Below are 14508 nucleotides of genomic sequence, written 5' to 3'. Positions count from 1 at the left end.
TATAAAACTCCTGTCCCGGAAGCTGCTTGTAGTCGGCTTTGACGTAGGTTTCGTCGTCCATTACCACGCAGTCAAACTTCGTCAGCATCGTCTTGTACAGCATCCGGGATCGCGCTTTGGCCGTCGTATTTTGTTTATCATCGCGATTTGGAGTCACTACCTTCTTGTAAGTCGATATTCCGGCTCGTTTTTTGGCTCGATGCACGGTTGTAGACGATACATTCGCTTGAAACTACCGGCAACTCTATTTGTCGTCTCAGCGGTTTCCGGTTTTCGATTTCCCCCCGATCAAGACATCCTGGCTATCGACAAACGTTCCCCAAACACTTTAATTACATTTGTAACGGTTGATTTGGCAACTTTTAGCGATTTTGCCAGCTTTGCGTGCGAGTAGCTCGGATTTTCGCGATGCGCGAGCAAAATTTTGATACGCTGCTCTTCTTGCTTGGACGGCATTTTGTCAACTGAAGTGTGAATTCCAAAATCAAAATAGGAGCAACATTCTACACACACACCTTCAAAATGACGGGTTTTCAGGTTTTTTAAATGCAAAAGTGAAAGAAATACGTCAAGTTTATATTGACCAAATTTTGACCATATCACCCTTTATGATCACCTCAAACATGTTTTAAGAACAAAATGTTATTTTCTCGGAAATCATGTATCTGATTTCATCAAGCAGGTTATATTTGACGAGAAAATGACATTTTAGTGAAAAACATGTTACATGGTCACCATACAAAAATAACATTTTGCTCTTGAAACATGTTTGAGGTGATCATATTCCTTCTCTGCGTGCATTGAGTATTCTAAATACCCTGTAGGAAGACTGGGGTCTATTGTCTCAAAGTCACCACTTTTGTCAACTATTATGGTGACATTGTCAACAAATGATCTACACTTGCGTTTGATGGGTAGACATTTTGACAGCTATAAAAAATTTAATATGAGAAAGAAATTTTAAAAGAATAGTGAAAATTAATCGAATTTGTATAAAAATAGAAAACACTTCTTAGAGAGGAAAGATTTTAGTGAGTATCTTAGATTGCACGAATTTAAGGATGCTGATGAATCCTGTGGAGAGTTCGGTGGACATTAGGGGATAGGACCAACCGAAATCGGAATTTGCGAACAATAAAACAATGGTTTATCAAAACAGCACCAATCTGAAATTGCCTAGAGGGACTACTGGTTAATTTAAAGGAGGAAGGCCTAGATATTTGCGGCTATGATAGGTAAAATCTGTTCAAGGAATTTATTATATTATATATTATTAATTTTTCTATTTTCTGACGTTATTTCCAGTTCTACAGAATTGTCACACTACAGAATGAGCACACCACTACAAGCAAGTCGCAAAATAAGAAAAATGAAAGCGATGAAATCTTTGACATTGGGAGGTTTAGCCAGCCCAGGAGAATATGAGATATTTATTTTAAACGTTTCAATATTAAAAAGAGACTACATGTACCTAGTTTTAAAGATTTTGTAAGCCTGATTTTATTGTATGTTAATATTTCGCCAATATACTTAATAAACAATATAAATTAAAACAAAAAAGTAACCCTTTTATTTACAAAAAAATCCAAAAGTGTTGACTAAAGTAGCGACAAAGTACTACTGATTCGTTAGTTCCAATGTCTCCATATGGTCCCATAAGTACCATCTTGTCAGTAGTTCTACTGTCAGTAGTGGATTTTCAATGACAAGCATATGTTAAATGTCTATAGTAAAATACAATGTGTGGGGTACTTTGTCAGTAGTACTGGTGACATGGTCAGTAGTTATTCACTACAGTTTCACTATTGACATTTCCTACAGGGTAACAAATGTTTGAACAAAATTTACGTTCGATTTTACGAAAAAGAAAATAACAAGTATATACGGCCGTAAGTTCGGCCAGGCCGAATCTTATGTACCCTCCACCATGGATTGCGTAGAAACTTCTACGAAAGACTGTCATCCATAATCGAATTACTTGGATTGTGGTATCTTAAAACTTCTTAACATCGTTTTCTAAATTGTGAGTTAGTCCATACGTGGTATATATTAGACAAAAATGCTATGTATAGGTATGCTATGTTAAGTCTACAAATAATTACGAATCGGCATGGACTTTTGCACGGTACGTAGAGAGCCAAAATTGAAATATGGGAGTCGCTTATATGGGGGCTATATAGAATTATGAACTTGATATGGACCAATTTATGTGTGATTGGGGACCAAGTAAGGCATGGTTGTTAACGGCCATATACTAGCACAATGTACCAAATTTCAATTAACTCGGATGAAATTTGCTTCTCCAAGAGGATCACAACCAAATCTCGGGATCGGTTTATATGGGGGCTATATATGATTATGGACTGATATAGACCACTTATGGCATGGTTGTTAAATATCATATACTACCACCACGTACCAAATTTCCAAAAGGCACCGGAGGTCAAATCTGGTGATCGCTTTATATGGGGGCTATATATAATTATGGACTGATATGAACCAATTCCTGCATGATTGGTGGATATCATATACTAACATCACGTACCAAATTTCATCCGAATCGGATGAATTTTGCTCTTCCAAGGGGCTCCGGAGGTCAAATCTGGGGATCGGTTTATATGGGGCCTATATATAATTATTGACCGTTTTCGACCAATTTTTGCATGGGTGTTTGAGGCCATATATTAACACCACGTACCAAATTTCAACTGAATCAGATGAATTTTGGTCTTCCAAGAGGCTCCGGAGGTCAAATCTGGTGATCGGTTTATATGGGGGCTATATATAATTATGGACCGATGTGGACCAATTTTTGCAACTTTCAGCCGGATCGGATGAAATTTGCTTCTCTTAGAGGCTCCGCAAGCCAAATCGGGGGATCGGTTTATATTTATTTGTGCCAAGTTTCAAGTCGATAGCTTGTTTCGTTCGGAAGTTAGCGTGATATCAACAGACGGACGGACGGACGGACATGCTCAGATCGACTCAGAATTTCACCACGACCCAGCATATATATACTTTATGGGGTCTTAGAGCAATATTTCGATGTGTTACAAACGGAATGACAAAGTTAATATACCCCCATCCTATGGTGGAGGGTATAAAACAAATACGACTTCATTAAGATTAGTTATAATTAAGGGGATGGTCTGTTCGAAATAAACATTCTTTTCACAAAAATCAATATTTGACGTTTGTAAAAATTGTATAATCTGTTCCAAACATTTTTATAAAGTATGGTATTCCTAAAATTCCAATATGCACATTTCAAACACAACAAGGAAAACAAAAAGGTAGAATGACAGAAACCAAGAAATGAGAGAATCCATCAAATCTCTGAAAAAATGTATTCAAAGGCAGTGTACCTACCAAAAATTTACCAAATGTTATTAAATCGCATTTTTTAATTAATATTAAAGTTATCGATAAACAAATTTGTCAAATTTTGATTTCTCTAAAAAATTTTGTCAAAATTTTATTTCTATGTGTTGCAAAGTGCGTAATATGATCAATACAATTCTGTCCATAAAACTACGTTTAGCTTATTGAAATCCGCTTATGTGCAAAAAGTCCAAAGCCACGATATATTTCTTAAATGTCAATACTCTTGAAAGTAGCTCCAATTTAATTTGTTACGCTATAAATTATTGTATACAATTTGTTTTTATTGCTCACAACCAAATAGAGCAAGAAGTTTCAATTACAAAAATAACACCCGCAAAATAAGTAAAAAACGAAAAACTCCAACACCAGATTCAATGAATTTGTCAGATTTATTTAATTGGCCATTTTTTAAAGCAAACAGAAAATCAATTTACGTGCTTTGATTTCATTTAGTAATAGTATGGGATTGTTCAATGTCATTTTGCAAATAAAATTGGATCCGTTTTCACGCCGATGACTATTTATGTGGGATATTGAAATTACTGTAATAAAAAATGTGACGGGTCAAAAAAAATTACAAAAAAGCTATCGCTAGTTTCATCTTCACAAAAATGTGTAAAGGGGCGTCTTAAGATGTTGCGTTGCATATCAGTTACCCAATATATGGGGTTACATCAAAAATATGGCCAGTTTATAATATAATCCTTAGTCACAGACATGTGATGTTTTAAAAAAGACGCATTGCGCCAGAAAGGTTGCAAAATGCCACTAAAGTCTTGGCGCTTTTTTGCGGAGCTGTTAAGATCCGACTCACTGCTATAAATGTGAAATACCAATTTGGTCCCCGGCATTGGCTTCATTTCGACCCACAACGTCTAAGATTTTCAGATAAACATTTGATGCATTGGATATATTCTGTGTCAAAGCATTTACATTTAAATCCATAAATATATAAGTTTCGAAGCGGATGGGCGGGGTCGACTATATTATACCCTGCACCACGATATACCATATCACATCCGTCAAATGTGTTGGGTGCTATATATAAAGATTTGTCCCAAATACATACATTTAAATATCACTCGGTCTGGACAGAATTTGATAGACTTCCGTCAAATGTGTTGGGGGCTATATATAAAAGTTTGTCCCAAATACATACATTTAAATATCACTCGATCTGGACTTCTACAAAATCTATATACTCAAAATTTAAGTCGGCTAATGCACTAGGGTGGAACACAATGTTAGTAAAAATATATGGGAAACATTTAAATCTGAAGCAATTTTAAGGAAACTTTCCAAAAGTTTATTTATGATTTATCGCTCGATATATATGTATTAGAAGTTTAGGAAAATTAGAGTAATTTTTAAAACTTTTCGACTAAGCAGTGGCGATTTTACATGGAACATGTTGGAATTTTGACCATTTTTGTCGAAATCAGAAAAACATATATATGGGAGCTATATCTAAATCTGAACCGATTTCAACAAAATTTGGCACGCATAGCTATAATGCTAATTCCACTCCCTGTGCAAAATTTCAACTAAATCGGAGTAAAAAATTAGCCTCTGTGGTCATATGAGTGTAAATCGGGCGAAAGTTATGTATGTGAGCTATATCTAAATCTGAACCGATTTCAACCAAACTTGGTACATACAGTTGGAATTTTTATTCTACTTCCTGTGCAAAATTTCAAGTAAATCGGAAGTAAAAAGATTGGCCACTGTGAGTATAAATCGGGCGAACGATATATATGGGAGCTAAATCTGAACCGATTTCAATAAAATTTGGCACACTTTATTAGCTACACTACTAATTGTATTCCTAGTGCAAAATTTCAATCAAATTGGGGTAAAACTCTGGCTTCTGGGACCATTTTAGCCCATATCGAGCGAAAGATATATATGGGAGCTATATCTAAATCTGGACCGATTTCAATAAAATTTGGCACACTTGACTATAGTACCAATTGTTCTTCTTGAGCAAACTTTTAAGCAAATCAGGGTAAAACTCTGGCTTCTGGGGCGATATAAGTCCATATCGGGTGAAAGATATATACGGGAGCTATATCTAAATCTGAACCGATTTCTTCCAAAATCAATAGGGTTCTATTCTGAGCCAAAACACATACTTGTGCCAAATTCGAAGTCGATTGGACTAAAACTGCGACGAAGACTTTGATTACAAAAATGTGTTCACAGACAGACGGACATGGCTATATCGACTCAGGAGCCCACCCTGAGCATTTTTGCCAAAGACACCATATATCTATCTCTTCTCCTTCTGGGTGTTGCAAACATATGCACTAACTTATAATACCCTGTTCCACAGTGTGGCGCAGGGTATAAACATAATCGCTTAAGGCTTTAGATGTGATCGATAGTATTTTATAGTAACTTACCAACAAGTAATTGTTCAGCTCCATAAACGTGCAATGTTGTGGTTGTGACCAGAAGGCAAATTATAGCCTTAAAACGTTTCTGTGCTGCCATGATTTATTCGAATTTAAACATGAGGTTTCGTATCATCAAAATGAGGCGACTTTTTAATTTCTAAATTATTCTTAGTTATTCACTTTTGAATTTTCGTTAATATATAGGAATAACTCAATGATTATATTTTCCAATAATTTCGCTTGTGATGATAAATATTATCCATTATCAATCAGTTTATACGATTTATACATAATTTTTATTAACATTGCTCTCCAGACATTTTGTATTGAATCAGAAATTACGAAAATGTGATGTTGAATTCACACATATATCTGAAAGTAGAAAAAAATACGAAATAGACTTTAAATAAAAAATATATAATTTTCAATGTTAAAAAATTTTGTGTTATACAAAAATTCCATTATATTTAATTGATAAAATTTAAACTTTAATTTTATTGATATTAATTTTTGTGTGTTTTTACGAAAATTTTCTACACATGAAAAAATCAAACCTATTACACATACATGATATTTTTATACCCTCCACCATAGGATGGGGGTATATTAACTTTGTCATTCCGTTTGTAACACATCGAAATATTGCTCTAAGACCCCATAAAGTATATATATTCTGGGTCGTGGTGAAATTCTGAGTCGATCTGAGCATGTCCGTCCGTCCGTCTGTTGAAATCACGCTAACTTCCGAACGAAACAACCTATCGACTTGAAACTTGGCACAAGTAGTTGTTATTGATGTAGGTCGGATGGTATTGCCAATAGGCCATATCGGTCCACTTTTACGTATAGCCCCCATATAAACGGACCCCCAAATTTGTCTTGCGGATCGTCTAAGAGAAGCACATTTCATCCGATCCGGCTGGTTGGTACATGGTGTTAGTATACGGTCTCTAATGACCATGCAAAAATTGGTCCACATCGGCCCATAATTATATACAGCCCCCATATAAACCGATCACCAGATTTGGCTTACGGAGCCTCTAAGAGAAGCAAATTTTATCCGATCGGGCTGAAATTTGGTACACGGTGTAAGTATATGGTCTCTAACAACTATGCAAAAATTTGTTCACATCGGTCAATAATTATATATAGCCCCCATATAAACCGATCCCCCCATTTTGGCTTGCGGAGTCTCTAGGAGAAGCAAATTTCATCCGATCCGGCTGAAATTTGGTACGTGGTGTTAGTATACGGTCTCTAATGACCATGCAAAAATTAGTCCACATCGGCCCATAATTATATACAGCCCCCATATAAACCGATCACCAGATTTGACCTCCGGAGCCTCTTGGAAGACCAAAATTCATCTGATTTAGTTGAAATTTGGTACGTGGTGTTAATATATGGCATCAAACCGATTCGGTTGAAATTTGGTACGTGATGTTAGTATATGATATCCAATAACCATGCAGGAATTGGTTCATATCAGTCCATAATTATATATAGCCTCCATATAAACCGATCCCCAGATTTGACCTCCGGTGACTCTTGGAGAAGCAAAATTCATCCGATCTGGTTGAAATTTGGTATTTGGTGGTGGTAGTATATGATATTTAGTAGTAGTGTATGATATTTAACAACCATGCCAAAAGTGGTCCATATCAGTCCATAATCATATATAGCCCCCATATAAACCGATCCCGAGATTTGGTTTTGGAGCCACTTGGAGGAGCAAATTTCATTCGAGTCAGTTGAAATTTGGTACATTGTGCTAGTATATGGCCGTTAACAACCATGCCTAACTAGGTCCATATCGGTCTATAGTTATATATAGCCCTCAGATAAATCGATCCCCACACTGTTAGAAAAATATGTTTTTCATATGTTCCGATATAAACAAAATGTGTTTCGGGCACAGATTTAAAAGACAATATATTTAAGTGCAAACATGTAATGTTCCTAAACTAACAATAAATGTTTGGGACATCTATGTTAATATGTTAGAATATATTATGTTTGGGGCATGAATGTTTCATAAAAATCATATGTGTGAATGCAAACTTATATATATTTACAAATTTCGACTAAACATACATATGTTGTGATATTTTATTCAAAGCGACAAAGAGAGTATAGAGAAAGAAATAGAGATGGAAACCGGAAGAGTTGACGAAAGATATCAACATAACACAGCGAAAGAATCAAAAGAGAACAATTTCTGTGAAACCGCTTTTATGTTGTTTCGGAAAACTGTTTTATGATAAGGCCAAAAATTTGATATGCTTAAGTCTAAATATTATTTAATTTGAATAAAGAGAATAGACATTCGGAACTAAGAGAATAGACATTTGAAAAACAAACAACATATGTTTTCGCCTTGAGAGCAGCATTTTATGTATGTGTGGACATGTGTTTTGTTTACCATTTTGGCATTATGGGCAAAATTTTTTCCTTGGTTCGTTAAAAGAAATCAGGGGTCTCCATAAAATAACGAAAGGGCACTATACTCTTTTTAGAGTTGGGACAGTAAAATGATTAATAACCCACATTTCGAAGTTTCATCATATAGTATAAATATAAATATAGTATAATATAGTATAAATATAAATGTGTAAATTAAAAAAAGTGTTCGGCCGGAGCAGGGATTGAACCCACGACCCTTTGCATGCAAGGCAGACATGCTAACCACTACTCCACGTGGCAAACAAATGTATGTTTCTGTTAAATAATGTTATGATTGCAGGGGCTCGTGGGCGCTGCAAACTATGCTATATAAATGTAACTTATAACGATAATTATCTACTGGTGACTATAACAGCTACGTAGTCCAGTGGATAGTGTGTTGGCTTACAAACTGTATGGTCCTCGGTTCGATTCTCCGTACAGGCGAGAGGTAAAATTTAAAAAATTTATAAAAGTGAATAATTTCTTCAACATTATTTGTATTACAGAAAAAGGTGCCAAGAACTAAAATGTTTCGTGGAATTGAAAATTACGAGTATGTTGGGCAATGAGCACAATCGTCTTTGGGAAAAATTCTTCCAAGCATATAATATTTTTGGGCTCAAAATGCTTCCAAACATATAATATGTTCACATAAAACAAACATATTAATGTTTCGGCAGTATCCAATAGTATATGTGCTTCCTGCAAAATATGTTTGGAACATATGTTAAAGAAGCGATTTTTTTTGAGGGTGCAATCACACAAAAATTGGTCCATATCAAGTTCATAATTGTATATAGCCCCCATATAAGCGACCCCCATATTTCAATTCTGGCTCTCTACGTACCGTGCAAAAGTCCATATCGATTCGTAATTATTTGTAGACTTACCTATACATACCTTTTTTGTCTAATATATACCACGTATGGACTAACTCACAATTTAGAAAACGATGTTAAGAAGTTTTAAAATAACACAATCCAAATAATTCGATTGTGGATGACAGTCTTTCGTAGAAGTTTGCATTTGTGTCCGATTCTATTTCAAATTAAATTTATACGTAAAGATGTTCAAGCGTAAAGGTGGAATTACATACCATCCGATCATGCGTACGTACGTTATATGCTATTGTCAAAAAAGAAACTAATGTGGGAACTACTATTGTTTGAGTTACACGACAAAGTATCGGATGCATATGACACATGAATCTGACGAATTTTTAAAGGTAGAATTACATACTATGCGGTGCGTGCGTACGTTTGTATTCAAATGCGTTTCTTCAATTGATTTACACAGCATGCGTCGGAACACCAATAAATTTGCTGATTATATTTCACGCGTTTTTTAAAGTATAAGGTTTTTAACTTCCTCAATAATTCCTCGTATATATTTTAGATTGTTTTTCGTTTGTTGATTTGTTTACATGGTGTCAACGCACTCGATGCATTGAAAAGTGTACTATCATTTCTGTGATTGAAGACATTTCAATTAAAAAATTAATTGGATCAATAAATTTCGTGATTGAATCAGAAAACAATTTGTTTATGTGTATCAAACATCATGGTCAATTAAAAAATTAATTGATCCAATCAAAAAACAAGTAAGTAAAGTCTTAAGTCGGGCGAGGCCGACTATATTATACCCTTTACCACTATGCATCTCATTGATTTTTAGAAAATTATTTGGGCCTAATTCTAATAAATAAATATTTTCTTCAAAGACGAAGTCATATTTTTTCTACGGAAAAAACTTTCTAAGAGAAAGATTTATTGTAAGCGTTAACCTAACATCAAGAAATTTCAAATTAAATGTTATGCTGAATTTTTTTATTTTTTCATTTTATTAACAATAAATCTTTCAATTCCATTCATATTGGAATAACACATAAATAAGATAATAAAAAAATCAAATGGTTATATTTAAATCAATTATAATATTGACATTTTAATAGGGTTCGCTTTTATTTATTGCCACTATCAACAAACCAATTGAAACAAATAACTTTGAATAAAAAACATCATAAAACCAAAACCAATTAATTTATTTGGAAGACATTATTTAATAAAATTCGAAAACTTAACAAATGGCATACACATAAGTTCTATGCTTATAGAAAACAACCCATTACTCGTACACTAGCTTACAACTATGAAAGCATAAGAGTGTTTATAACTGAAAAAATAAAGAGGAAAGGTGGGGCAATTATCTATTTTTCGTATTTATTGTTTTTTAGCAAAGTAAGAGACAGGAAATATATACAAGTATATACAGCAGTAAGTTCGGCCAGGCCGAATCTTAAATATCCACCACCATGAATCAAATATTATAGTTTCCTTTTAACATTTCAGGGGGGTTTGATGACAGATCAAGCAGAGCAGTTCAACCAGTACACTTTCCGAAGATAAATTTAAAGATTTTACCACTGAAGACAATATCAGATTCTGGATTTATAAGAACCATTTTTGTTTGAGTTTTAGAGGAATCATTAACATCTCTTGTAAGTGTGCGAAAAAAATTATAAAATAACGTTTGAAATCTTAAATCTGTAGATTTTCACCCGAGAAGTAAAATCTGGAAATTTTACATTGAGTTTCAAGGAATTTTCATGATCAGTGCGCCCTCAAAAAGTAAAATCTATATGGAGGCCTTACCAAATGGACCGATAAAAACTTAATCCGATACACGTTTTTGCGAGCCTAAAATACCAGAATATTTACAATTCCATGCAATTTGGATAAAAACTGCGTATTCTAGAAGCCCAAGAAGTAAAATCGGGAGATCGGTCTATATGGGGGCTATACCAAAACATGAATCGATACTCACCATTTTTGGCACACCTCTTTATGGTCCGAAAACACCTCTAGATTTCCAATTTCAGGCAAATTGGATAAAAACTACGGTTTCTAAAAGCCCAAGAAATAAAATAGGGAGATCAGTCTATATGGGCTATACCAAAACATGGACCGATACTCAATATTTTTGGCACACCTTTTTATGGTCATAAAATACCTCTAGATTTCAAATTTCAGGCAAATTGGATAAAAACTACGATTTCTAACAGGTTGGCTGATAAGTCCCCGGTCTAACAAAGAAAAACACATTTTTTTGTCAAAATTCGTTTTTATTATTCAACATAGTTCCCTTCAAGAGCGATACAACAATTATAACGACCTTCCAATTTTTTGATACCATTTTGGTAGTACTCCTTCGGTTTTGCCTCAAAATAGGCCTCAGTTTCGGCGATCACCTCTTCATTGCAGCCAAATTTTTTCCATGCGGGCATCCTCTTGAGGTCTGAGAACAAGAAAAAGTCTCTGGGGGCCAGATCTGGAGAATACGGTGGGTGGGGAAGCAATTCGAAGCCCAATTCAAGAATTTTTGCCATCGTTCTCAATGACTTGTGGCACGGTGCGTTGCCTTGGTGGAACAACACTTTTTTCTTCTTCCAATTTTTGATACCATTTTGGTAGTACTCCTTCGGTTTTGCCTCAAAATAGGCCTCAGTTTCGGCGATCACCTCTTCATTGCAGCCAAATTTTTTCCATGCGAGCATCCTTTTGAGGTCTGAGAACAAGAAAAGTCGCTGGGGGGCCAGATTTGGAGAATACGGTGGGTGGGGAAGCAATTCGAAGCCCAATTCATGAATTTTTGCCATCGTTCTCAATGACTTGTGGCACGGTGCGTTGTCTTGGTGGAACAACACTTTTTTCTTCTTCATATGGGGCCGTTTTGCCGCGATTTCGACCTTCAAACGCTCCAATAACGCCATATAATAGTCACTGTTGATGGTTTTTCCCTTCTCAAGATAATCGATAAAAATTATTCCATGCCGTCACCGTCCTCCGTGCTCATTTCACCACGCTTGAATTTTGCATACCAATCAATTATTGTTGATTTCCCTGGGGAAGAGTCCGGAATCTCATTATCAAACCAAGTTTTTGCTTCCACCGTATTTTTTCCCTTCAGAAAACAGTATTTTATCAAAACACGAAATTCCTTTTTTCCATTTTTTTCACAATAACAAAAGTTGCTTCACAACAGACGCTCTATCTCACAAACTACTTGACTTACAGAAGTCACGAATCATTTGATATAAATATGCATTTAATACTAAAAAAAATATGCATTTAATACTAACGACGCCATTTATGTGTCAGACCGGGGACTTATCAGCCAACCTGTTATAAGCCCAATACCCCAAATCGGGAGGTCGGTTTATATGGGGACTATATCAAAACCTGGACCGATATAGCCCATCTTCGAACTTGACCTGCCTGTAGACAAAAGACGAGTATGTGCAAAATTTCAGCATGAATGCTTCATTATTGAAGACTGTAGCGTGATTACAACAGACAGACAGACAGCCAGACGGACAGGGTCATATCGTCTTAGAATTTCTCCCTGATCAAGAATATATATACTTTATATAGTCGCAAATCGATATTTCGATGTGTTACAAACGGAATGTCAAACTTATTATACCCCCGTCACCATTCTATGGTGGTGGGTATAAAAATGGGATTGAACCTATGAATCTTTAAATTCCAGGCAGCCATGCTAACCATTGCACCACAATAGCTACGGTCACCTACAATTAATTCTAAAAAATAATAATAACGATTTATTTATCGTTGAAAGATATAAACATGAAATACAGCTACATCAAAAATATCTTCTGTCCTATAAAGCAATTACTATAACAGTCTGCCCATAGTACAAATATATTTTCTATTATATTTTTTCGAGTTTTTGCTTCGACACATTTATCAAGAAATCTTATTATTCTAATTTTGAATAACTTAATTTTGAATAACGGATTATTAATAATAAAATTTTCAAAAATTCCTAAAATTTTACGTTATTATATTACAAAAATACTTTGAGAAAATTTTCACTGCATGTTTTCCAATACATAAACAAAAAATTTGTTGTTTAGTGTAGTCCGATATTAAACTGCTGAATTTTTAAAACCATGGCGGTCTAATCTTTGTTCTTCAATTTAGTAATATCCGCTGATTTATGATAATTATTTTGGGTTATTCCATAATTCTAAATTCGTTAGAATTTTAATAAAAATTTGTAGCTAATTTGCTGTTAACTGCGATCATATCGGTGTGGTTAAAAATTGTAGTTTAATACAAAGCTTATTGTCTCAATATATTATATTGCTAATCTTTATTGTTCTTTTTTTTCAATTTTGTTTTTGTTATTCTTTTGGTTTTTGTTTTCAAATCAATTTAAATTTTAATGATCACCACAAAACGCCAAATGAATTCAATAAGCGCCACTAGTTATCAAATGCTACGATTCAGTCTAGATGTAGTCACAAAACCTGGAAAGGCAACGTTAAGTGGCGCCTGGAATTAAAGCACACACGCAAAAAAATAAGAAATAAACAACTACGAAAATAAATCGCATAATATATTTACAATACAATTTTGAACGATTGAATTGTTAAAAATGATTTATAAGCTAAAATTTGGTAAATGTTTCGTTCTTTATCTAAGCGCCACTAACAAGTATAATTGAAAAAAAAAAAAAAAATAAAAACTTGGTCAGTTACAAAAATGTTGTCTTTCCTCTAAGGATTTTGGTAGTGATTCCGATCCTACGAATAGGGGATTATGCATAAAGTCATTAAAGATATCTATTTTCTCTGAATACTCAGATTTATAGTGAAGTTGCATAAAATCATCGATTTTAAGGACGATTTCAATAATATTCACAATAAAATAACCAAAATTTTTCCAATTAAAAAGTTGATTGAAGTTTAAAATTTTTTTCAATTAATTGATACAAATAACTTTTTAATCAATATGGAAACATAAAATTAAGTCAATGATTAAAAATTTTAAAATTTTATCTAAAAAAATAATTGATACAATTAACTTGTTAATCAAACTCGGAAGTGACTTAAAAAATGATCGAACTTTTTAATTTTTAACTAAAAATTTGTTTCAAACAATAAATTTTTAAATCGAACTAAAAACACTAAGTCAGTTAAGAAAGTAATTGAAAATAGTTACGTTTTTAATGAAACAATTAATTGAGTTTTGCATTTGACATCAAAACGAAAAAACGACAACAATGATCAATTAAAATTTTAATTGAATCAATTAAAAAATTAATTGAAATTTTCTGATGACACCAATTAATTTTTTGTTCAAGTATTTTTTTTAATTACCAATTAAAACTGTGATTGATACTATCATTTTCGTATTTGAAGATATTTCAAATAAAAAATTAATTGAATCGCTTAATTTCGTGATTGAATCAGAAAACA

General features: G+C 33.9%; 1 protein-coding gene across 1 annotated transcript in view; it reads right to left on the bottom strand.

Moving 5' to 3' along the window:
• Positions 1 to 14508, bottom strand: part of AdamTS-B (ADAM metallopeptidase with thrombospondin type 1 motif B) — a 126485-nt gene that overhangs the window by 76947 nt on the left and 35030 nt on the right. The window contains exon 2 of the mRNA XM_075300696.1: positions 5787 to 6152. Within this exon, the coding sequence (XP_075156811.1) occupies positions 5787 to 5877 (91 nt within the window). The 5' untranslated portion in view covers positions 5878 to 6152. The remainder of the gene's footprint in view (positions 1 to 5786; positions 6153 to 14508) is intronic.

The sequence above is a fragment of the Haematobia irritans genome, chromosome 3 (assembly GCF_050003625.1).
Source record: "Haematobia irritans isolate KBUSLIRL chromosome 3, ASM5000362v1, whole genome shotgun sequence".
NCBI lineage: Eukaryota > Metazoa > Arthropoda > Insecta > Diptera > Muscidae > Haematobia > Haematobia irritans.
The sequence above is the reverse complement of the archived record's forward strand: the minus strand, read 5'-3'. Positions and strand labels throughout refer to the sequence as shown.